The 17,733-nt window shown below is 35.5% G+C and overlaps 1 protein-coding gene across 1 annotated transcript; it reads right to left on the reverse strand.

Moving 5' to 3' along the window:
• Positions 1-3,170: 3,170 nt before the first annotated feature.
• On the reverse strand, positions 3,171-8,675 carry LOC119795115 (recoverin-like). Its single transcript, XM_038302938.1, has 4 exons — positions 8,570-8,675; positions 6,190-6,772; positions 4,673-4,784; positions 3,171-3,950 (listed from the first exon to the last, which is right to left on the reverse strand). Exons 2-4 carry the CDS (start codon positions 6,568-6,570, stop codon positions 3,865-3,867), a joined length of 579 nt encoding a protein of 192 aa, XP_038158866.1. The 5' UTR covers positions 6,571-6,772; positions 8,570-8,675; the 3' UTR covers positions 3,171-3,864.
• Positions 8,676-17,733: the final 9,058 nt, after the last annotated feature.

The raw sequence follows: 17,733 nt of genomic DNA on the forward strand, positions 1-17,733 counted from the left end.
TACATTTTGATTTACTAGAAATAGATTTTTTACCTTAAACCAAAGAAAGAAATTGCATTCATACCAAGTAAAACTTTAATTTATGACAAAGACTATAAACAAGTTTTATACTTCGTTAAAACTTAATTTTTCAATTTGGAAAAAACTAATTTTTTACATTACAAATAAGTATAGATTCACTTTGGAATAAACCAATTGAAATGCTGTAATTTTGTTACATGAATTTTTTTTAAGTTTTTACAACTTAAATTTCTGAATCAACACAAAGTCAATTTTCTGTTGTACCTTATTAAAAACATTATATAGTCCCAAGCTAAAGTGTTAATTTAGGTCAATGAGATTTTTTTTTTTTGCCTTTTATAAGTGAAAATGTCATGACATTACAAGCCAAATTCCCAACAATATAAAACTAAAATTCACTGAAATGATTCACTGCAGATACAAATTAAAAACAGAAAAGTCTCTTTTAAATGCCATTTATTTTTGATGATTCTGAAAATACCATCTTTCAAAAGGCCAGTGCATATTTTACACAAAGATTAGGGAAAAGAAATTACATGTAAAATTAAACTAAATGTGGGTTTTTCCTATTTTCAGACCTAATGAAACTGCAAAAACATAAACCTACACATCAACATGAAAAAATACTTTCTTCACCTCTTTAAAACTTCAGAGATCCAAAGTGAGAGTATTAAAACAGGATAAACATTGCTGTCATTGCTAACATTTGAAATACCCATTAAGAGTATGAAAATGAACTTTGAACCATTACAAAATTAGGAGACCCAAAAAATTAAGAAAAAAAGGGGCTGTGCGTTAAAATATCAATAAACGCAGTTAAAGAAAGAAAAAACACAGCTAGTGCTGATGTGACTTACTGAATTTAGTATTCACATTTCAAAGGTGATATACATGCCACAATATTTCTACAACAGAAATGAATCCAATAATACAAAAAAAAAAATCACAAATTAAATATTTTGAATTAAATCTAATTTTTCCCTTGGATTAACCTGCAATGCCTTTGAATACAAGCAATAAAACTGCACATGCATCCAACCGTCTTTCTTTGACCAACCCCATATTTAGAGCTTGACACTCAGACTGCACACTCTGCGTGTCATTCTCTTTGGTTCAGTCTCCATGAAGACTTTCTGCAGCGCATCAAAAGTGTGTCTGAGCTCACAGCCGGTCGAAGACTTCGATGCGAGGGAGCATTAATGGCTGACTGCAAAGTCGAAAAATGGGGTTTGATGTGACGTCACGCTGTCACGTGACAAGAAAACCTAAAGTGAAACCTAAGTAAACCTAAGTGAAAATATCATTTATTTTGAATTGTTTTATTTAATTTTATCCAGGGGGAATGTCGTTTGCTTTGAAACAAACTGGAAATATCAAATTCAAAACGGAAACCACGATTTTTCATTCAACCAATTTAAAAATGCACTTTGAAGGAATGACAAAGTCTTTTCACTTTTTTCAGTGTATGGGGATGATAATGTTGATCTTATCTCCAACCATAATTTTATGATTGTTATAGAAGTTTGTGCTCATTTAATCTGCTTCTCTGGTGGATTATTCCAAATATTCTCCCTGTCTGCAACAACTTCTCCTAAAGCACCATAAAGGTCTTCCTCCTTTCTTTATATTTTCCCCCATAAAAGCTTTGTTAAGGCCAAAGGTACTTTCTGATTAACTTTCTTGCTACCAAGGAAAAGTTCTAGAAATTCAAAGTTTTCTGATATTTCTTAAAATGGCATTTTAATGAGATAATTTATTATTAGGGTTCTTTGTGAATATGGGCCCTAGTCTTTACCAATTTGTTGAATAATTCAAATATAACCTCAAGTGTATTAAACCAAGCAACCAAAGTATCAGACTTTGAAAATATTTCATAATATGTCACATTTTAGAAACTTTTCAAAGACCGCTTCATACTCATATGGGGATATTTGCTGGTAATTCTTTCAACACGAATTGAGGCTGAATACCATCTAGTCACACTGGAGATTACACAGCACTTTTTAAAGGCTATTCATGACATATCAGTATATTGTTGCTGGAATTATAGAAAACTAAACCAGTTTACTTTTCTTGTTGAAACATTTATTGGGGAAAAAATAAATGTTAATCATGTCAATTTTAGCCATAGTTGCTGTTCGAAAGTACTTTCTGAAAATGGCACAAACTGGACACATTGACAGTGGGGCAAGATACCTTTTATAAAGGTAAATTTACTGCTCATCTGCATAGAAATGACTCATTGAAGCTGGTTTAAGTGTTGGATAAGAATGCTTTCTCCTACTCATTGATGGTTATTTTATGAATATGTGAGAAGACCAGTGGTCAGACCCAGAACCAGCTGGTCTGAGAAAAACTTGGTATTACTCAGAAAGAGCTGAAGAGTCTCAAATATTCTCCAACCGTGTCTCAGGGTTGCTCCTAAACCAAATCTCAGATAACTGTCTGAAATCAAACACCCCCGAAAACAAAGATATTTTCATCTTTTGTCATTTAGATCTATATAATTATAGCTGCCATACCAAAAGACCAACTACATCCACTGTTTTGCCCATTCAATCTTCTTTCCTGCCTCCTCCTCCTTGTCCTTTAATTGTTGGACTAATATTTCTGTCAACTCGTCATGTATTCTGGCATCGCGCGGTGTTTGCTATGTGCTTCTGAGAAAGTGGATAAGTCTATTGAGGAATACTAGAAAAAAGTGAGATGACAGAAGCAGAGGTTTTTAGACAGATGTTTTTAGATGTTGAGCAGAAGATTATGTCAGTAATCTCTACCAGTCATGGAAATAAGAGAGAGAGTGCGAGAGGGATTGACTCAATGCAGGCAGTGAGGCGGAGATAAACTGAACCCCGAGGTTATTGAATGCCTCTGTATAAGGAGAGTAATTAAAAATGTAATTTAAGAGGTTAGATAATTCAGCAGTTATGCAACTGCAACCATATGGACAGTAACCTTAACAGCCCGATGTTCGAAGCAGTGTGTTACCAAAAATTTTACTACAATAAAAATGTATTCATTTTCCTAAATGACTATTTACCAGCGATGATATAAGACATTATTCTAAGAATATGGATGGAGGATTTGTAAACCTTTAAAAAAAAAAAAAGACCTTTTCACATTGTAAACAACAGGAAGTAAAAAAGATATATATTCTCAATCCTCGTTTTATTAAAACTTTATTGTTTACATTTATTCCATATATTACAAAGGAACATCTAGGACCAACACCACTTTCCATATTAATCACTTAAACATCAAACATGTAAAACTGTGCCCCATGGTTAAGCAAAAATGGTAAAAGACTAATTTGGCTAAAGCAGTATTGCATGTTGGTCAAGGTTTACAAAGAATAGCAATGTTATTATTTACTGGTACAGTGAAAACATTATAGCAAAACAAACCTTCATTATATCCTTTTTATTTGCTCTAAACTACTGGCTGCATCAAAATTCATAATAAAATTAATTATATCATGTATTTTATTCGCTGTAAAGACCTTGTGCTGAATGGTTCCTGGGATATCTCTGTCTATCAAGTAGTAGAAAGACAGCAGGTTATAGATATCTGCTGGAAAGCATATTCACAAAGATATTTTACCATCAATGTAATCTGCTTGCATCACATTCCACTCCCCAGATTTTCATCTTTTAAACTACAAACAACTTGGACAGCACACATGCACAGGAAACAAGCATGAAACCAAGCAGGAGGTCAGGTTTCAGTATTTTGTAAGGGGCAGTATACACGGCCTATTTGTTTATGCTGTGTGAGGATACCATCAGGTGCCACTGCATCTACAGAATGACCAAGAGAGAGAGCGATGAATCGGTCAGACTGAGGTTATTTTAAAGGCTCATACTGAATCAAACGGAGGGCGTCTTCATTTTGCAACAAGCCCTTGATGAACTCTCCCTCTGCAACTCGGTCTGAAGAGAACAAGATAAAAAAGAGAACAAACAATTATACAATGAATTATGCTCGCTTCATTGCTTATACAGTTATAATTAGATCAATAATTAAAAAGAGCCAAATTCCTTTAGAACAAGATAAAAAACACAGAAAAAACAAACATGTAACTATTAGTTTTGCCTTGAAGATGTTTTGTTATTTACAAGGAACAGGGAGATGGTAGAACGTCTACAATTTGCAAATGACAGTGTGGGAAAATTATTCACACTGTGTTTTATCCTGTTGTAGAATCTCTTATTTCAGTTTAACTGACTGAAGTTCCCAGGATGAGGGGTCCACCCGGGGCCCCATGAATGCAAGAAGTGCCCCTGTACATTAATTCCACTACTTATTAGCATTTCAATGCTTTACATTCCCCTTTTAACAGCAAAACAATAACAAAATAATAAAGATAACATTTGGTCTTTTATAGATAGTAATCTGAAGCTATCTGACATATTTTACTTTTGCTGAAAACTGAGACTTATTTGCTATTTCTAGCAATGTTTTAGTGAAACATTTGCAAAATTTTGTGTACTCAAGAAAATTACAACAAGTCAAATATACAATAATTGGACATTCCTTTTTCTGACTGCTAAATTGTTTTGTTAGTGTGACATATGCTGCCAGACAGATAAAAATGTCAAAGCTTGAAGATTTTCTTACATCTGTTGATCACCATAATATCACTTGATCTTACCATTGTCTTCCTTATTAAAGACTTTCCAGAGTTTGTTTGCCCTCTTTTCTGGTGTGTTTTCATCCTCAGGTAGATCTTCCACTTCATCTTTCGGTATCAGCTTGAAAATCGACTGTTAGAAAAAAGGAAAGGTTGAAAAAATTGTGTCAATTAAAATATTTTATCCATGTTTCTTTACATTTTATCAAGTTCCAACTCAGGTCACTTAAACGTTATGTGATTCATGTAATAATAAATGAAGAGGAATTAAGCATCTACTCTGCTTAGTAACAAAGTAGTTACTAAGGAGTTAATAAGGGTTTAAAATATTTCTACTAGTAGGTATGAAAGTGTTTAAAGAATATGAAATGCTGCAAGATTTAATAACATTTTCTAGAAAATATCAAAACTTATCATTTCTCAAACTATTTTTTAGAGCCATATCTCTAATACAGAGAAATATAGTACCAAATTTTACCAATATAGTAAAAATTTTACCAATTTTGTTGAAGAAAGGAAATACTACCCATTTTTTGTATGTAAAAAATTACTATTGTTAAAAAGGAAATGAATGATAAAATTACACATAGAAGCCCTTAAAAAAACATGTATGCTCTTTATTCTACAGAGGAAAAGTTCTACTCTTTTTTTTCCACAGGTTGATTTTTCATCACTCAAGTTGTACAATCCTCCTTTCTTTTTTGTTAGTTTTTTTTTTGTATGTTTTAAAAGAATAATTGTAGATTGTAGAGAAAGTTTAGTGCAACATACAGCATCACTTTATCACAAATTATTGAGATAGAAGTCAAACATTTCCTTCCACGCCTTGAAACAGCAAAGGAACATTCTTTTTGGATGATAAACAATAAAAGTGAAACATACGTTTAAGACTTGATTGATTTTATTCAATTTTAGACTGTTGTGAATTTACACTGAGAAGTGAATCCATTTAGTGTTACTTTACTGTCCTCTGGCTCCTGACTAATCTTAACCTGTTTAACGGCATGAATAAAAGATTAATCCTAAAAGAACGTTACCTAACTAGAGAAAGGCCCTGGCTTTCAAGCTGAAAATAGGTTAGGGAACTGACTTCTTGCCAGATATTTAAAAAGAATTTGTTGAAGTTTTAAATCTTCAAATTAAAAGAAGAACATTAAGAATAAAAAACATGTTTTTGCAGATTTTTTTTTAAATATGTTCTTGCAGTTTAATGTCCTTTTATTTTTAAATAATGTTGGTCTGTTATTTATCAAACCAGGTTTTTTTTTTATCACTTTACTCCTCTAATTTGAGTTTTTTCTAGGATATGTTTTTCATCTTTTATAGGTAAAACGAGAACAGTCAAGGGGATAATGCCAATAGTCAGTAGCCAGTTATTTATTCTACTTCATGGTACTTAACTCCATAGTGTCTAGAAAGATGAGATAATAGCATCATTTTTGTATACTGTTTCAAGACCTGAAAACATGTCAGCTATTCTAATGTCAAACTCTATGCTGACGATGCGCTTTTCTCTATACATGGACCCAAAAACTTACCGTGCAGATTTCTGTGACCTCTGACTTGGTGATGTATCCATTCTTGTCCACATCAAAAAGTGAGAATGCCCATTCCAGTTTGCTGGTGGTCTTCCCTGTTGCCGTCATGTGGAGGGCAATGATGTACTCCTTGAAGTCCAGTGTGCCGTCATCATTAGTGTCGAAGGAGCGGAAGACGTGCTGGGCGTAAGTGTTGGCATCGCTGTCCGGGAAAAACTTGCGGTAGATGTTCTGAAATTCTTCTTTTGAGATGCGGCCTGATGGGCACTGCTTCTTGAAGTTTTCATACCACTGGACAATCTCAGTCTCTGTGAATTTGGTACTGAGTTTCAGGTCCTCAAGGATCTCCTTCGATACAGCTCCGCTCTTGCTATTACCCATAACTGCTAGTGTTGGAAATCTCTAGGAGATATCTGTGCTTAATTGGCAGCCCTTAAATAATTTATGATTCTTGGCAATTTCAATCTCAGTAATATCCCAGTGTTTTTTCGAAGAGGCAAAATGAGGACAACTTCTAAGTGACAGTTGTAATTTTCTTCTCTGTGGCGCTGTAGGTCTGCTGTTCAACTCGCAGACGCAAATGCTGTGAAAAGAGCAGAAGGCATTTGGTAAGCTTATTAAGCCTACGAGTAGATCCACTAAGAGGTATCAAGGACATTTTATCGTAGGTCAAATCTCGAATGCCTGTTTTTCATTCAGTTAAATGTTCCTCTGACGGTAATGAGGTTTTAAAATCAAATCAGGTAAAATGAGAAAAATTCTACGAGAAGAGACAGGATTAAGTTTGACTGAAGCAATTATAATGCCCCATAGAATCTAACATGTAGTGTCCTGTATATTCAAGTATTTTCCTAAAGTGTGTTGTGTCATTATTCCTTCTTTAAGTCAGATTATATGGGCCAAGGAAGGATTTTTTTCACAAAAACCTGAAGAAACGGGAAAGAGCCTTGGGATCTACAGACGCTGGTAATCCTGCTGCCATAATCCAGAATGACAAACGACTTGGAGTGACCTGATGCACAGCGTTTAAAGCTGTTAGAGATGCAGCAGGGATAAAGAAGGCAGAAACAAGTCTGCTAATATAGAAAATAAAAAAAATAAATAAAAAAAAAGGGTTTCTACTACATTTGGTTTGGTTATGGTTGATACAACCAAATATATGTTGGTTTAAGAGCAAATCCTGAAACTTGATTCTGATTTCTATCAATTTTCTGGTTGCTGCTCTTCAAGTTTTACTACACATTGATGTATAGAAGCTTTATATGTAAAGGAAATCTAAATCACATTAAATTAGCCAAATACACCTGCAGAACAGCAGAAGGATGACCCTTCGGTCTTCCTCCCAGATCTTTGAAATGTGTGAATACTATTGATGTTGTTTGTCAGTAAAAGGGTTGCAACAATTTCTACTTCTTTCTTTGCACTTTCTGTACGGTGATCTCCATTTATTCCTCAAGTTTAGAGAATTCTTTCAAATCTAAATTTAAAATTAGCTCATTAAATTGTCAAATGACTAATTATTGGTGGTTTGGTAACTGTTTCATTTACACCTTTTTTTTCTGTTTTCTAAAAAGAATTAAAGCACGTGTTTCAGTGGTATTTTAGGCTCACTGATTACAAACAATGTCTCATCTGAATATTAACTTTTCTGAGATTTAATCAATGATTCATGAAGGACCATAGACCTGTTTAGGGTGTACCCAACCATTCACCTATAGACTTCTAGCATTGAGCACCAGCCTCTATGACTCTGACATAACGGCAATAGAGGATGGATGGAGGGTTTAGTTATCCTCTAAGTGAAATTACCAGGTTAAACAAGATATAGTTTTAATGAAAACTAAATCTTACCCTTTCTGATTGGTCAAAAATATTATATCTGCATCATAATTGAAATAAATATGTTTTACTATTTCTGTGTAGGCTATGTTATATAGAGACTACTAATAGGGAATCATTTCAATACATATTGCGAAACTTTTTTATTTATTTATTTATTTTTTTTTGGTGGTTAAAATTCAGCAAAATACCAGCAGAAATTCCTTAGTTAATTTTACATAAAATGGAGATTTCTGAAATCATAAACATCTAAAGTCCTGAGCAGGTGAACACTGTCGATAGGGTATTCTTTGTGAAGTAAAAATCTGTAACTTTCTCATTTAGAACATTTTAAAAATAGTTTTCTGCATCTTACTGTAAGCACATACTGAACAATTAACTTCCAACACCAGCCTCATTACAGATAATTACTCTAGGTCACGGATAAATGTAGAGAAACGCCGGAGAAAAACAAGTAAAGTCCAGGTCCACCTTATTAAACAGCAATATATAGTGAAATCAATATGGACAAACAGCCTCCAAAGTTCAGTTTGTGTCCTACCTGTTCAATCAGCGGAGCGGTTCTGTCCCAACAATGATGCTCTGACTGTGAACAGCAGAGGAAATCAGCTTCCACCTGCTGAGATAAGTCAATTAAAGTGGATTCCCCCTCACAGGCAGAGCCACACCAACACCAACATCAACCCCCAGCTTCCGGAACTTCTTCTCATTTTAGGAAATTAAATAATAATTCTTCTCACATAAATTTGCTCCAGGTTTCCAGGCCATTGATTGGATTTTTCGTTCTGATTTTTTACACTTTCTTTAAAAATAAAAAACCTTACCAATACATTTGTCATTATCTTAATAATATTTTTCATAAAGCCCTCATAAAACACTCAGAGTTCCATAATGTATAGCCCAATGAGGTAAAATCAGATCAGTAAATAATTTACCTAACTGAATTCAAAATATTAATGGTGCCATGAATGTGTTATACTTTTAGTCTACAAAATAATGTTTCAGTAAAAACTAGGTTGTTTTTAAAGAGCTACTCGTTTATAACCTGACATTTATCTTAAAATGGTCTAACTCTAAGGTCCCATATGGTGGTTAGATGGTTTCCTAATTTATTAAAACCATGACTGTCAGACTGTGTTAATCTTTAATATGGAGCAGTGATGTTAATGTAGGATCAGACTTTGCTTAAAGTCCTTCTCTAAGTGGGTAAGTGGGCCTGGCGAATCCAAGTTCAAGACAAATTTTTAAAACCTTTGGTTGCAGCTTAGTACATAGAAAGGCTCAACCAAAGCTGTTAGTTTAAAGATAATTATGGATTCATCCCTTTTCTTTTGCTGGTGCCTGGCTCCAGCAATCATTGGGAAAAATACTAAGATAGACCCTTCTGGGTTATGGATTCATTGACTTGAAACAATTTGACTGATGAGCCTGGAGTTGTCTGGCAGCTTTTGATGGGGGATATGGCCGAATGCTCAAGATATGAAAAGAAAAAAGAAATGGATATTGGCATTTTTATCTTTTCAAACACACAACAGAAAATTGTGGTTCAAAAATGTAGAACAGACTAGAGGGTTACAAAAGAAATGACCTTTTCAGAGAGCCACTTTAAAGAGAACTGAAACTATGAACAAAAATATTTAACACCAATAATGGAAGCTATTACAGTGTCCTCAAATTGGACCTTAAGCTTTAAAACCTTTTAAAATACCTTGTATAGGGGAAATTCATATCAACAACTTAAGGGTTTAAAGGTTTTTTTTGTCAGCCTATGACAATTTAAGCAATAAACATAGCAGAGTATATGATTATGGCTTTGTAAAAACAAGAATATTATGCTATTTAAGTTTATGAAAGGCAAAAAAATAAGATAGATGTGAAGTACAGATGACTGGAGGAGCCATAAGGTTTTAAGGCTGATTTATACTCAGAAACCAGGTCGTCTGCGTGTGTCGCAGTGAAAACAAATTTGCCCCCACCCCTACCGCAGACGCTCTGGTGCACCTCCAAAATTGTAGGTGACCAAAGACAGTTCCACAGACAGGAGGCCTCTGATTGGTCAAATCTACATACGCTCTACTTTATATGTATTTTCTGTTTGGTACCTTACCGACTTGTGTTGTTTGTATGAGCGCCATTATGGAAAACGACGCATGAGATGGACCAGCTAGAAGACCGAGGTGCGTGAGAAAACTGAGACCTCTTTTCCGCTCTTTTTGGCCCTCATGTCCGTCCGTTGTCACACAAACTTGCCCCCACTTCCTCACTGCCATATCTAGACCAACAGCTGGTTCATGATTGTCCCTCTGGCGTTGTAACATTGAATAACAACACAGACCACGCTTCAATATTGGGCATAAATCAAAAATATCTGCGTCATACCTGCAAGAAGCTCACTGCGACACACTGCTGCTAGAGTATAACCAGCCCTTTAGGAGGGATATCTGTACAAATTGACGTCCACAAATCCATGACGTCCACAAATCAGGCCTAAATTGGCATCAGCTGGACTTTTGCTCAGTTTTTTTAGAAAACATTTTGTTTGTTCAGGAGACCTAGTCAGTTTGGAGGCTCTAGAACAAGTTAGAGCTCCGAGTGGCCCATCCCTATTTACACATTCCAAGTGCGGTGCAAATAATAGACCCACCTGTCTTTTTCCTGTGTCGTTAGAGTGTGTTTATTGTTTGAGTTTTGAATTATAAGGAGATGCTTGTGCACTTTCTTTGGAATGGCTTTCAGGACAGAATGATTCCTCAGGGCTGAAACCGCCATCCTCCCCCTCTGTCTAGTGATGGCTTTTCCCTTTTAATGAAGATGGCTTCCTTCTCCCCTATTTCAAACTGCCATCTCCCCAAAATCAGAACATTTTGGTTGTTAGTGGTGTTCTTTGTTCTTAAAGTACGTGTATCCAGCTGAATCTTGCCCAGAGCTGCTGGCTCTCCTTTGCTGTGCCATGCATTTGTGTAGCTGCTGTTTGGTTTCTCTAATGTAAGAGTCTGAGCAGTCCTTGCTGCACTAGACCGCATGAACAAACTCACACAGCTTTGGTTGTTCTGTCTTTGAAGGTGAGAGAATCAGTTTTTGTCTAGGAGTTATGCTGGGTTTGGAATTAACTGCGATATGTTTCTTAAGTCTGTTTGGCAGATCTCTGAGAAGCCTGACCAGCTGATGGGGCAAACATGGAGCCAGCATTCTGGAGTAGATGAACTGAACTTTTGTTTAGAAAGAGAAGACATGTGTGTATATAACAGGTGAATGTTGTGCAATAAAATAATATTGGTTATTGGTGATATTGGTGACCAGTTGGTTGTTAGTAGGATGTTGCATAACAGGCCCAAGATTGCTGAAGAGTTTATTTCACCTTTTGCATTGCCTGTACCTTCATGCAATATAAAAGACATTTCTTTTGATATTTATTGTCTAGGTTTCATACACATTTAAATTTATGAAACTGTTTTTATGGAAAATTTAAAAGTGTTTTTATTATTATATTGAAGCTATATGAGCATGAAAATGTACTGATTGGAAAAGATCAGCTAACCCTGAGATGCCTTCACACCTGCTCAAAGCGAGGTGCGGGTTTCCTTATGTACAGATCTACAGTTACAGCAAAGCAGATGGAGGATTCAGCAGCCAACACTTAGTTAATTAAGCGCATTTAAATCTCGTACCGACTACAGAGCCACCCTCCACCCACCGGATTTAAACTGTTAAGTCCTGAACTCTTCAAAGGTTCACAACAGTTTTGGAAACAACGCTGCGTTATTTTTATGGCTTCTAAATCCTACAGAGTGAATGTGGTTCAGTCAACTTGCTTATTTTTAAGCTGCTGTTCAATGCTAGTTCTGCAAGAACTTAAACTGCCAGTCTGAAAGGTATCTTCCCTCCTTTACAGAAGGCCTTTCAAACTGCTAGGCTATCTACATTACTTCTTTAAATAGATTGAGTTAAAAAAAAAAGTAAGCATAAATGTATTTTTCTAACAGGTTGATCATAACTAAGTCCATTTAAAACATCATATTTGCAAAGTTGTGTGTTGTCCAAATCTTTGAAATCACCAAACTGGTTTGGTTCTGAACTAAACAACATAAAACATATATAAAATACTGTAGCTAGTTTGAAAGGAGAAACACTGAAAAACAGTTGTTTGAGGTATGTTTGTAGATCTTTACAGACCATTTAACTCTGTTGTACATGTATATGTTTCTTTCATGCAGATAAATGTTGCTATAATTAAACATCATCCTGCAGGTTTTGTTTAAATTTTTTTTAATAAGAAACTACCTTTTGAAGAAATGTGGATTAAAGAAGCCTTTCAACGTATTTCAGTATTATAAGCTGAAACCAGGTTTCCATAAACAGATAAAAGACACAGGATTTTCCCACTGTCTGATACTGAAGCGCAATGTGCACAGTAAAGTTATTCCTGGGGGCTAAATTTCAAAATTAAGACAAAGATATTTGGGGGAAATGAAGCTTGAGCCTAAATTCAACCTGGAAGACTCTTATCAGCTTCAATTGAAGCCCCTGCCATGTCCCTCGTTCAGCTCCAGACAATCGACTTATGGACCAAACCTTCTCCGAAGCCAATCATCTTGCAAAATCCCCTTCATTTAGTGCCTGGCCTTGCTTCTCTTTCCCATCAAAAGCTAAATTTCACCCACCTCCACCCTATCCTCTCCCTCATACTCAGTCCCACTCACCCAATAAGCCAGTGGCTTATTCCACCATCAGCGGCCGGGCCCCAGTGGTAGACTACTCTAATCCTTTTCTAGGTTACTCATCCAAGCGTATGTTGATTCAAAGCATTGAAGTCTTCTGCCGGTGCGCAAGTGCCAAAGAACTTTGCTTGTGTCTTTTTCTGCTTGTCTTCTTGAATCTCAGTCTGCCTGTGAAGATGGCCGCTCACACTGAGCCTGGTTCTGCTGGATGTTTCTTCATGTTAAAAGGGAGATTTCCTCTCCACTTTCGCTACATGCATGCTCAGTGCGAGGGATTGCGGAGAGTCAATGAGTCGATGCAATCAACCTGTTTTCCTTAGATAGAAATATTTCGAATATGATTGTGTTACCTGTATAAATAAATTTAATATTTTCTAATTGCAACTTTTCTCTGTGTGAGTAAAGAACTTAAAATGTCCATAGTATTTGTTGGAAGTGCCTTAACCCTATATAACCTGGTCTCAAACATGCTTCCACCAGCCTATAACACTAGTTTTCTGGAATTCAGACCTGCTACTCCTGATAAACCGGCTGTATCTGAGTCAGGATTACATGACTTGTACAAAATATGACTTGTGAAGATCTGAAACGCTGGCTTTGTTTTCCTTATACAACTTATAGAAGACAAAAAAATCCAAGCAAACAGCATACAACAATTTTTTTGTTTTTTGTTCTTCATATTTTCAAATTATGTCCTTTCCTCATGAAATAATCAAGATCTGAAGTGCATTAGCAAACAGTGGAATGTGATGCTGCCATCTGCTTTACAGTAACATTGGTGCTTTTGGGCTGGCAAGGTGTCCCCTTCTTTGATTGAGCTTCAGTTTTATTCTAATCAAGCCACACGACATGCATCTAAGATGAAGATCTTTGTTTGCGCGTTTAAAAAGTATAGAAAATATAGATTTAGTCCATATATATTTAAAACAGGGGACTCAGATTGGATCATTGTGTCGGGAAAGGCTGCGCCCTGGAGAGAGCAGCCAAAAGGTCTCATTATGTGTTGTCTTATTTTTATGGATTTTTAATTTTTTTCATTTCATTTTGTAGTGAGAGTTTCAACAACCCGTCAAACCAACTTTTTTTCCCCCCAACCTTTTTCCATGTGTAGAAAATACTTTTGAGCCATTTGTTCTGATCTGGGTCATGTTTGAACATTGCTTAAGCTCTAAACTTAATCCATCCCACTATTTCACTGCACATGTTGAAACACAAATGTGTTGTAATTCTGCTCAGACAAATCGTTGTGCATGCCCCCCTCCTCAAATTATGTCCCCATCTCAGTAAGAATAAAAACCCTGCATCCAGCCAGAGCAGTTGTTGTTTTTTTTTTTTTCTATACATTATTTGTTCAAGATGGAAAACATCAATTAATAAAAATACATAGCAGCATTAGTGTAGTTGTACATTCTTCTACCTATGTACCATCATTCAGATATGGTAGAACCTTTACAAAATGTAGCCTGTGAAGTAACTGTGTTATCATTTAATGTATAACTGTTTTTACTGTTTCATTTCTTCATACCCCTTTTTGGACAATTTACATATTTTAATAATCAAGAATCACAAATGAATCAGGCTACGTATACTGGCAGATTCATTAAGTGGATAATTTTGATTATTTTATTATCTTCTGTCTATGTCCAAATCAATTTATTTTAATCTTAACCTGTAATCAATCACTTTTTTGTGTGGTACAAGATTTTTTTGTTTAAGTATATCCTGAATAATTTTTGTTGTTTGTCAATTGTCTTAAAAAAAATCTCATTCATTTTTATTATGTAATCGGCAACAACTGATAAGAACCCAATATGACAGCCGTCACTAGTTTGAAATGAAACCAGAGAAAATGGAGTAATTACATTTAACAGAGCAGTGATGGAGGCCTTATTACAAGCAGTCTGAATCTAAACGTGACTAATATGTTTTCCTGTTTTATTTTCACAATGTACATCTGACTATCACCTTGTTTGTTGCCACGGATCTGGTATCTTTCATCTTTTACTGTAAGGATCCTCCTATAGAACACAGACTGATAAGATTGTTGGTTGATTGGATTAGCAGGGTTTTTAATGTTGATGTTGTGTGGCTGTGTACACCAGCCTTTCTCATTGCACAATCCACAGTCTCACCTTTGACCCTGACTACCTGGTTGGGATTAAGTTTCAAGAAAGGAAATTCTTTAACCAAAAGGAGTCGAGGATAGCGAAGGTGGTGACGCAGTGCAGTGTAAGTAGGATTTGGCACCAAGGTAGATAGACTATGGGCCATGGAAACCTGGTGACGCTAATAGCACTGAGCTTAAAGTTTTCTAAAAGCTCTTTGGCCAGACCTCATGGTATCTGTTTCCAGAAAAAGAAAGTTTAATCCAGAAACCCTGAGAGTAACATGACTGAAAGTGAGGTCAGATAAAGTACAGACTGGAGGAAATGAGGGACATCTACAGGTCCGTTATATTTACAGAACTGATTGCTTCCAGCAGAAAGAACATTTAAAGGGTCCCAAAGGACTTCCAAAGCTCTCAAATTCTATTATAGATGTTCAGTCAACAATTCTGTAAATTCAATTCAGTTTTAATTCAATTCAGTTTATTTCTATAGCGCCAATTCACAACACATGTCATCTCAAGGCACTTTACAGTTCAAACAGATCATACAGTCAAATTGATTCAAAGTTTTGTATCTAAGGAAAACCTGTTGATTGCATCGATTCATTGGCTCGAAGGCAATCCCTCACACTAAGCATACTTGTAGCGACAGTGGAGAGGAAAAACTCCCTTTCAACAGGAAGAAACCTCCAGCAGAACCAGGCATCTGCCGAGGCTGATTGGGGTTCAAGGAGTCTGAAGCAGAGATACAAAAAGCAACTGTAAAGGATCTAATTATAATAATTGGTATGATATAAAACACACATCTGAATGTGGCCGTTGGCCACTTCATGTAAAAGGAGGAAGGCAGATCCAAGCAGGAAGGAGGAAATAAGCCATTTCAACATTCTTATTAATCAAGGGCTACCACTAATATTCTATTGGGCTCTCAGTTTTTTTTTTTTTTTTTTTTTTATTGTTGGTTCTCTCTTGTGTTTTTGTCTGTTTTAACTTTTTCTTTATAGCACTTTGAGATCTGGTCTTACAAATGTGAAGTACTAAGAAATAAAATGCCTTATTATCGGTATTATAAGCATAGACTACATCCTTCATTAAAAATAAAACTGGTTTTAAAAATCACTTCACTGTTACTAATTACAGAAAGAACAGCCTCTACCTTTAGAGACAATTTTAATGCAGGTGTTTTAAAAGACCTAACCAGGCTCTTCATTTATAAGAGCAACATTACTTCACACTACCATCAATGCAGAGCTGTTTGTGTTGAACATACACTCATTTGCATGTTTTCTATTCTTTACCAAGATCCCAGACTAACATCTGCATCTAGACCAGGGGTCACCAACACGGTGCCCGTCGGCACCAAGGGGCGCTCAAGGACCACATGGGGGGCCCTCAGAGTCTTCTAAATAAAGAACAGCTCACCAGTGGGCTAAGTTTGAAATGTTATTTTATTCTGTTGCTCTTCTTTTTAATCATTTATAGAGATTTCAAGAATGACAATGTCTAAATAAACTTAGAAATGAACAGAAACAATAAAAATAAGTTGATAATGTACAAAGTTTAGGCTAATGCTAACCCTTGCAGCTCATGGGTCAGTAATGGTCGCCCTTCCTACGCCTCGGTACCCTTGAAGTGCCCCCCAGCCTTAAAAAGGTTGGTGACCCCTGACCTAGACTCTGTGGGGACTGGCTTGGCTATGAAACAGGATTCTCTACATTTTTTTGTTTAGTTTTTCTGGATGAAAAAGAACACAAATAACACTTCATTGCCCATCCACAGAACAATTAGTCCTTAAATTATTCTTTTTATAAATGGATTAAAACATGGCCATATATTAATTGGTTTAGCTATAGAAAAATTAATGTGTTATGTATAAAAGAATGAAAGATGCCTAAATAACTAAACAAAGAGCATTTACCATTGTCAAACTCTTATGTGAATCATAAAAAACAATAAATACAATTAAAAATAGTCAACAAGAATTTAATATTTTGAGTTGTTGTTTTTTTTAAGTTATTTATTTTCATGCATTCACATTCTGAATGTTTCCAGTTGTTGCTGGTTTTCTCCAAGGTTTCCATGGAGTTAATCTTACAAACTCTTCATGCTGCAAAGGGATCATAATAATCCTCCTAGTTTTGTTCATAATGCCTTTGACATGTATACTTTGTAATTGTCTTTGTGTTTTTCCAGCAGGTTTCGAGGAAATAATCCCAATCCTTTGTCTTTTTTTTTCTCTCAGATTCTGATTTTTTTTTTTTTTTTTTTTTTTTGCCTAATCCTATTTAAAGGTAAAGTGCTTTCCACCTTTTATCCACTACTTCTGGAATACTTTTGCTATCTGAAAAAAAGATGTACTAATGTACCAAACTAAGATGATAATATCAAAGAAAAAATATGCTAATTTCTTAGTTCAATTACTGACTTATTGTGAGTAAAGGCAACTAAAACAATTCTCTACTTTGACTGTTTTCTAAATTATAACTTGTTTCAATATGTCTTTGCTATTATAGAATATAGACAATAGTCCCCGAATTATGCAGTTGTTCAAAATAGAAATTTTCCTTCTTAAATTTTCCTCTAAAGAAGGGGTCTTCAAAGTTTTCCAGGTTTTCGCCCTTGGATTATTAAAGTATTTCTGATTCTGATTCCTGGTTGATGGGACAGGTGTTGTGAATGAAACGATGCTGAGCTTAGAAGAGCTCCTGTGTGTCGCTGAATGTGTGCATTGATGACTGACAGACATCTTCTGCCTCCATTTATCTGTTTACTAAAGTGTGTTGAATTCATGTTAATGTGTATTCAAAGACATTTCAATTAGTGGAAAAAATTGCAGGGGGGAATATATAAAAAAAGTCTCTTCAACCAAAAGTTTCGAGA

This window comes from Cyprinodon tularosa, unplaced genomic scaffold, assembly GCF_016077235.1.
Source record: "Cyprinodon tularosa strain WSP-4 unplaced genomic scaffold, ASM1607723v1 ctg5, whole genome shotgun sequence".
Taxonomy (NCBI): domain Eukaryota; kingdom Metazoa; phylum Chordata; class Actinopteri; order Cyprinodontiformes; family Cyprinodontidae; genus Cyprinodon; species Cyprinodon tularosa.